At 45.3% G+C, this 8,554-nt stretch overlaps 1 protein-coding gene across 1 annotated transcript; it reads left to right on the top strand.

Annotated features, from left to right (window-relative positions):
• The first annotated feature begins 2,923 nt into the window (after positions 1-2,923).
• LOC115316122 lies at positions 2,924-4,247 on the top strand. The gene has a single exon (XM_029975425.2). It carries the CDS (start codon positions 3,003-3,005, stop codon positions 4,245-4,247), a length of 1,245 nt encoding a protein of 414 aa, XP_029831285.2. The 5' UTR covers positions 2,924-3,002.
• Positions 4,248-8,554: the final 4,307 nt, after the last annotated feature.

The raw sequence follows: 8,554 nt of genomic DNA, 5'->3' as shown, positions 1-8,554 counted from the left end.
CCATTCGTTTTATACGAGATGCATCGGCTGCAAATGCAGTTAAGCCTTCAGCGTGTTAAGCAAAGCACCCGTACATCACTCGCCGTACTTCAGCTCTACTCACCTGCCATGTAGAGTACTTTCGCGTCGTAGAACGATCCTTTTCTTCGCGCGTCTCCGGCCTAGTAGACCTGGTACACCTTGTCATCTTCAACTACACCGCTAAAGTCCCTTACATCGTCGGAACTCACAACAGGCTGGGTCTTGTCGAGTAGAAATTCTACTAAAACATAAGACATTGTAGAGCCCTGGCAGGATCGGCAGGTTCGAGCAAGCGGGCAAACAAAACGAATCGAGAGCGATCGTTCATGAAAGCTCGGCGAAGCCTCTATGGGCGAAGCGAAGTGGCGTGTTCGGCGTTTCGGCGGGCTTCTGATCAAGGTTATCCGTCGGCTGCTTGTCATATCTCTAACATCAGCGGTTTTATGGGCTCACGTCCCGAAATCGTTTTCGTGTGCATAGATTGTTTTTTTGTATTCATAGATTTGGCGAAATAGTGGTATCCGAACGAACTTTACGTCCTTTGACCGTACGTCTGTCTGCACGTCAAAGCTTTTTGAGGTACAGTTAGAGACAATCGATGTACAATCAGAATCGCCACCAAGACAACTTGATGGCATGGCGGCGATTCTGACCAGGAAACGATCAGAAAGCCGACAAGTGGAGTCTGACTGGAGTTTGACTGTCGGTCAGAGTAACTTGTTGGGCAATCAGACATGCTCGACGTACAGTCAGGCACAGTCAGCGGTACACAAGAAAGCATTGACTGACAAACAGGGTTACATTAATAGATTTTTCCTTTAGGTAAGAAGGCAATTTCCTCCTCTGTTAATGAAACAGACGGAAAGCTAACACATTGCTCGTCCATGCTTAGGATAAAGGCTTCAAAAATATTTCTGGTCTGTTTTTCTCGGTACCTGCCTAATATCTTGGTTTTTTCTAAGGATGGCCTACAGTTACAGGATTTACAATGCAGGGGTAGATGGCTCCCCACCGTAGACTTTAGAGAGAGATTGTGCTCTCGTAGCCGGTCGTTCATACACCGTCCGGTCTGTCCAACGTAGCTTTTACCACATGAAAGGGGGATACTATATACTACACTCAGGGAGCAGGCCACATAAAAGTGGGAGTGGTTCTTGTGGCACATATGTTACACATATGTGACACATAAAACAGTCGATGATGATGTTATTTGCAAGACAATAGACATTTTTCACAAATCTGGTTTAGTACTTGTCCTCACCTGTGAAACGCCATAGGAAGGAATTTTGCAATTTCTGGACCTTTCGCTCTCCCTGCTGCCTAATCACCTGTGCTGGACCTTTTCCCCTCGTTCCAAGGAAGGCATCCTAAACTACATGTCCTCTCACTCCAAGGTGGTTAAAAGGGGTATAGCTATGGCATGCCTTACAAGCGCCTTAAATAAGTCTTCTTTTCATACCCTCCAATGTAGTTTCGAAGCTCAAAATGAGAGGCTGTCATCCACGGGCTTTCCAATGCAGGTGCTGACTTAGCTAGTGGGAACACTGGTCAAGAGAGTGAAAGAGGCTCAAAAACCTAAGCCCACTTTTGACGAAAAAAGAATTGTGGTCGTCCCGTATATGCATAGAATTTCCCACAATCTTAAAAAGGTGGCTAGCCGGTACGGGGTCCCTTTAGTGATGTCAGCCCCCCCCCCCCCCCCCCCCCAAAAAAAAATGGCCCAAATTTGTCAAAAAGTCCCCATGCTAAGGTAAACAATCTAAGAAAAACAACTTATGTGCCACAAGAACCACTCCCACTTTTATGTGCCCTGCTCCCTGGGTGTAGTATATAGTATCCCCCTTTCATGTGGTAAAAGCTACGTTGGACAGACCGGACGGCCTGTGAATGACCCGCTAGGAGAGCACAACCTCTCTCTAAGGCCTACGGTGAAGGGCCATCTATCGCTGCACTGCAGTGGGTGTGGCGGCCAGCGCAGCAGGATGATAACACCACTCTTCGTCATACAGATTGCCCTGCTGACGGGATCACTACCGCCGAGCTTGGGTGGAGGGACCAACATCGAAAAGACGGACAGCACGAGCATCGCGGCAGCCGGCGATACCACGCGAGCCATGGGCGGCTTCTCCGACAGGGCATTTTTTGCCACGTCGGTGCGACTGCCACGGGTACCGCCCCCACTAACCACGAACGGGTCCGTCCGCACAGATCAAGGCGTCACCAAGCGACCATCATCGGCAACGTCATCGGAAACGACTATATCAGCAACGACGAGCGTGGATCGGTTCAGTGGGTGTGGCGGCCAGCGCAGCAGGATGATAACACCACTCTTCGTCATACAGATTGCCCTGCTGATGGGATCACTACCGCCGAGCTTGGCTGGAGGGACCAACATCGAAAAGACGGACAACACGAGCATCGCGGCAGCCGGCGATAACACGCGAGCCATGGGCGACTTCTCCGACAGGGCATTTTTTGCCACGTCGGTCCGACTGCCACGGGTACCGCCCCCACTAACCACGAACGGGTCCGTCCGCACAGATCAAGGCGTCACCAAGCGACCATCATCGGCAACGTCATCGGAAACGACTATATCAGCAACGACGAGCGTGGATCGGTTCAGTGGGTGTGGCGGCCAGCGCAGCAGGATGATAACACCACTCTTCGTCATACAGATTGCCCTGCTGATGGGATCACTACCGCCGAGCTTGGCTGGAGGGACCAACATCGAAAAGACGGACAACACGAGCATCGCGGCAGCCGGCGATAACACGCGAGCCATGGGCGACTTCTCCGACAGGGCATTTTTTGCCACGTCGGTCCGACTGCCACGGGTACCGCCCCCACTAACCACGAACGGATCCGTCCGCACAGATCAAGGCGTCACCAAGCGACCATCATCGGCAACGTCATCGGAAACGACTATATCAGCAACGACGAGCGTGGATCGGTTCAGTGGGTGTGGCGGCCAGCGCAGCAGGATGATAACACCACTCTTCGTCATACAGATTGCCCTGCTGATGGGATCACTACCGCCGAGCTTGGCTGGAGGGACCAACATCGAAAAGACGGACAACACGAGCATCGCGGCAGCCGGCGATAACACGCGAGCCATGGGCGACTTCTCCGACAGGGCATTTTTTGCCACGTCGGTCCGACTGCCACGGGTACCGCCCCCACTAACCACGAACGGATCCGTCCGCACAGATCAAGGCGTCACCAAGCGACCATCATCGGCAACGTCATCGGAAACGACTATATCAGCAACGACGAGCGTGGATCGGTTCAGTGGGTGTGGCGGTCAGCGCAGCAGGATGATAACACCACTCTTCGTCATACAGGTTAGTGGCAAACGCCATTATGGCTTGAAAAGTGACGCCCTGTGTCTTATTGTGCTGCCACACCCACAACGGCTACTATGTATTGCTTCGGAGTGCCTTGACGTTGTTTGTTATCTTCTTTTGGTCTCGGGGGACATTGAGAGTAACCCGGGACCAATCACTTTGAATGAAATAGACAAAACGCTCCACAAACTTTTAGAACGTCAGCAAGACATCGTTGGAGCATTCAATGAAATCAAATCGAACCAACGTAAAGTCGAAGCTAGAATGACTGGGATTGAAAAGTGTGTCGAATCCTTCAAAAACGTTGAAACAAAAATTGACGCTTGCTCCACTACCATGGTTACTTTGAAGCAAACAATCGGCTCCCTAGAGAATAAGGTAGACGATTTAGAAAATAGAATGCGCAGGAACAACTTAGTATTTTTCGGAATTCCTGAAAGCCAAAACGAAACTAAAAGTGACTTAGAGCAAGCTGTCGTCTCGGAAATTCTACGCGACAAACTGGACATTGAAAACGCTGAGGTAGAGAGGCTGCATAGGATTGGAAAACCATCAACAGGAAAGCCACGGCCGGTAATCATGAAGCTTCGGGAGTTTAATGTGAAAGAAAATATACTAAAAAACGCGCGTAGGCTGAAAGGTACTAGAATTTCAATATCTGAAGACTTCTCGTTTCACATCAGAGAGAAAAGAAAGTTGCTTTGGAACAGCTCCAAGAAAGAACGTGACAAGGGCGAAGAAGTAATACTTAAATATGACAAATTGATTCTCGGCAACTCATGTTATCAATGGGACACTGAAAACAACACTCGCCTTCTGATAAGCACGACGCAGCGAACCGCCAGAGAGGGCAGCCTCACGATGAATGACATCGGTGTTTAGAATCGCGCTCCTTCACTCTTATCAATGTCAACGCAAGAAGCATAGCAAATAAAACTCTTGAACTTGAACACATGTTACTGTCTGAAGATCCGGACATAATTGTAATAACAGAAACTTGGTTGAACTCCAGCATTATAAATGATGAAGTTATCCCACCAACGCACCAAATATTTCGTAAAGATCGTGAATCGAGAGGGGGAGGTGTAGCAATAGTTATTAAAAAAAGATATAGATGCAACCCTATTTCAAGATACTGCGAACATAGAGTCGGTTTGGGTGAAAATACGCATTAATAACAGCCCAATTCTCGTTGGAGGCGTCTATCGGCCGCCGAATGCTCCTGAAGGTGTACTAGAAAGCCTATATGAATTTGTAAATATTCAAAGTCCTCGTTTTGCAAACATGATTGTCGCAGGAGACTTTTATCTTCCCAACATCACCTGGGAAACCTTGACACCTTTGAACCCTAACTGCCGGCATTCGGAGCTTCTGACAAGCATGGCCTTTGCAAACGACTTGTCACAAATAGTCACGTGTCCAACGAGAATCACAAGATCAAGTAGCACCATGCTTGACTTAATTTTTATATCTAATGAGCTTTCTAACAAAATGTTCAATTGTTATGTTCGGGAAGGAATATCAGATCACCGCTTAATTTGGTGCGAATTCACTGGAGGGCTGAACACTAAGGAAGCAGCCCGGGTAGTCAAAGTTCCTAATTTCACACGAGCGCTAGATAAAAGCATTTTAGACCACCTTGAACTGGCATTTGAAAATTTTTGTGAACTAAGTACACACGAAATAACTATCAATGACTTATGGTTCTCGTTTAAAAGCACAGTGCATACTTGTACTGACCAGTTTGTACCAACACGTTGCAAGCGTATACGAAAAAGGAACCCCTCGATAACCCGAGATATCTTACATCTTAAGCGAAAAATTAATAGGATTCGAATTAAGAAGCGGAAAAGAGATAGCTTAATATATCACATCTGCGTAGGCTACTAAGGGCAATGATCCATACGTCAAAACAATACTTAAATAACGTGACTTTGGAGAAATTTTTGGTATAGGATCCTCGGAAGTTTTGGCGATATATAACCCAATCAAAGCAACCAGTCTGTACTATAAAACAAAACGGAGTAGATATCAACGATCCTTTTGAGATTGCTGGCGCGTTCAATCAATACTTTTCCTCGGTATATACTTCCGACAATCATCAAACTCCAGAGAGTGGGTCGCCCCAACATCACATTCCGCACATTACGTTCACCAAGGAAGGCATTTCTGCGGCATTACTAAACCTTAACACTAAAAAATCAGTGGGGCCTGATACGATTCCATACATATTTTTGAGAAGGTATGCTGAGTCATCTAACTATTTATTCGTTCTTTTTAATAAATCAATTGAACTAGGGCAAATCCCCGGTGACTGGAAAACTGCCAAAATTGTCCCTATTTTCAAAGCAGGTGATATTCGTTGCGTTACTAATTACCGACCTGTGTCTCTACTATGCAGTAGCGTAAAAGCAATTGAGCACGTTTTATACAAGCATATTGTTTCATTTCTTGAAGAAAATGTTTTTTTTAATGCGGGGCAACATGGTTTTAGACGGGGTCTATCAACGATTACACAACTTGCGCATACGATCCACGACTTTGCAAAAACAATTGATTCAGGCCTTCAGACGGACGTAATTTTTTTTAGATTTTGCGAAGGCATTCGACCGAGTATCGCACAAAAATCTTCTTCTTAAACTCAGAGCAATACTAAATAACGACCAGATCTTAAGATGGATAGAAGCATACTTAGGCAACAGAAAACAGTTCGTTCAAATACAAGACGCCCGTTCCTCGACAGCAGCAGTTGGATCCGGGGTGCCCCAAGGATCCGTACTGGCACCACTGCTTCTCCTTATTTTTATTAATGACCTTAAAGTAGACCCCTCTGTTCAAATTCGTTTATTTGCTGGCGATTGTATTATTTATAAAGAAGTGAAATGTTCTAACGATCAAAATATTCTAAACAGGAGTCTCGAGATGGTTTCTACATGGTGCGACACCTGGAAAATGTCCCTTAATTGTAAGAAATGTGCTCATATGACAATAACCAGGAAAAAAAAATCCACTCCCCTCCAGCTACTGCCTCCAGGGAACCGCGCTCAACACAGTACCCCAATACAAATACCTGGGACTAGTAATAACGTCTGATCTGCGTTGAAATTCACATATTGACTTCATTACTCACAAGGCAATGGGCACATTATGGACTTTAAAACGGCGACTAAAAGACTGTTACAACAATACAAAGCTAATCGCGTATAAGACATTCGTCAGGTCTTTGATGGAATACGCTGATGTGGTATGGGATCCTCACACAAAGTCAAATATTAATAAGTTGGAAAGAATTCAGAAAAAAGCGCTGCGATTTATTTTTAACACATACGGTAGAAACACATCAATCTCAGAACTTTATGTCCAGAGCGGTGTCCCTTGTTTACAAAAACGTAGAAAAATTAGCCGACTGAAGTTCATTTTCAACCTATTAAATAACAATTTCAACTTGGACTACAGCAATTACCTTCATTTCAATACTAGTAGGCCAACAAGGAAGAAGCACTGCAAATCTTTCACTGAAATAAGGTGTAGAACTGACTGCTTCAAATATTCCTGCTTTCCACGTACGATTCATGAATGGAACTTGCTCCCACAAGAAATTGCCTCCACAGATTGCGTATTGTCGTTCACAGCTAAGTTAAAGCAATCGGATGTTGTTTGATATTACATGCGTATGATTTGGTTTGATTGTCTGTGATTGTGCTTTTCTACTAGTCATGCTTTAGATATTTCTTTTTTTTTTATAGGTCTGTACTGTGTTTTTATGTTTACGTGTGTTTTTGTGACGTGTAGTTCTAAAAGATCCTTTTGTGTAGTCATTCTTTGCATGGGAAGAATCCTATCAAGGGCATCTGTTGGCCCTTTATTCCTCTACGAGTTGTAACGCCACCACACCTATGTATTTTATTTTCAAGTGCATTTTATTGTGTATATCTCCTGCCTTGGCTGCGTATTAGCGGCCAGCAGTATCAATAAATAAAAAAAATGCTGTAATTGTACGCCATCCTTAGCAAAAACCGAGATAATAGACAGGTGCCGAGAAAAACGGACCAGAAAGATTTTTGAAGCCTTTATTATCCTAAGCATGGCCGAGCGATGTGTTAGCTTTCCGTCTGTTTCATTAACAGAGGAGGAAATTGTCTTCTTACAATCTTTTTCGTGTGGGTAATTTTACGTGTCCCCCTCGAGCCCTTGGGCCTGTGGTCCCTCATGCCTGTGCGGCCAACGCTCGAGCGGATTCCGCGTTCTGTACCACTTTCTTTTCCTCTTTCGTAAATACATGAGTTGTGTGTGTGTGCTCGTCTGTAGTCTACGTGTTCCTCTTCTCTGTCCTTGTCCTTGTGTGCGCAACTGCAACTATGTTCAACCTGGTCTTGGTATAACACAGATGCTTTGGCCGGACATTTTCACAAATGCCTGATACAAGAACACTATAAGAACAAAAAATAGTGTGTCTGTGAGGAATGAAACACACAACCCATATAGGCATTAATCACTCACCTCAAAACACTTGCCATGAGCGGCCAAGAGCAAACTTCTGCCCTTGATTGGCTGGTGCTTGATGCCAGCCAACCAATGCATGTATCAGAAAGAACATTCTTATACCCAATTCACAAGGCAGCGTAAAGGTTCCCTTACCTTAGGTACCTTTAGCTTAGGTACCTTAGCTGAAGGTACCCATAGTAAACATCGTTCTGAATTACATAACAAATAAACGGAGCACTTTGAGTTGATGTCGATTTCATCCCTGATAAACCGCGAAAGGAGGATGTGATAAACAATTGTTCCTCGAAATCGGCTTGATGCGCAGTTTTTGATTATCGTGTGTGAAATATCACATTTAAAATTTAAATATTATTTGTGTTTGCTTTTGCGGCACTTTATGCTTTTTCCTCTAAGTCTAAGGGCGCACCTAAATTATTCTTGCCCTAAAACGTCTAATCCGTCTGGTTACACTGGCCCGAAATCATCTGCGTTTACGAGTTTTGATTTCGAGGTGGGCGAGCTTTCTTTGTTTAGCTGGTCCGTTTTTCTGCAAAGTTCTCACTAAATTAGCTAAATAGTGCTTGGCAGAAACGAACCACGTCGGAGTCTCACGGTTACGCCAGTCACGCCATCGAAAGGGATGGACGACGACGAGGATAAAAGGTCTAGGCGGGAGAATCGGACGACTTGTCTACAACCTTGAA

This window comes from Ixodes scapularis, unplaced genomic scaffold, assembly GCF_016920785.2.
Source record: "Ixodes scapularis isolate PalLabHiFi unplaced genomic scaffold, ASM1692078v2 PGA_scaffold7__128_contigs__length_106722199, whole genome shotgun sequence".
Classification (NCBI taxonomy): Eukaryota; Metazoa; Arthropoda; class Arachnida; order Ixodida; family Ixodidae; genus Ixodes; species Ixodes scapularis.
The sequence above is the reverse complement of the archived record's forward strand: the minus strand, read 5'-3'. Positions and strand labels throughout refer to the sequence as shown.

Coding starts and splice junctions, on each gene's coding strand:
- LOC115316122 (XM_029975425.2), top strand. CDS start 3,003: ATGATAACACCACTCTTCGTCATACAGATTGCCCTGCTGATGGGATCA.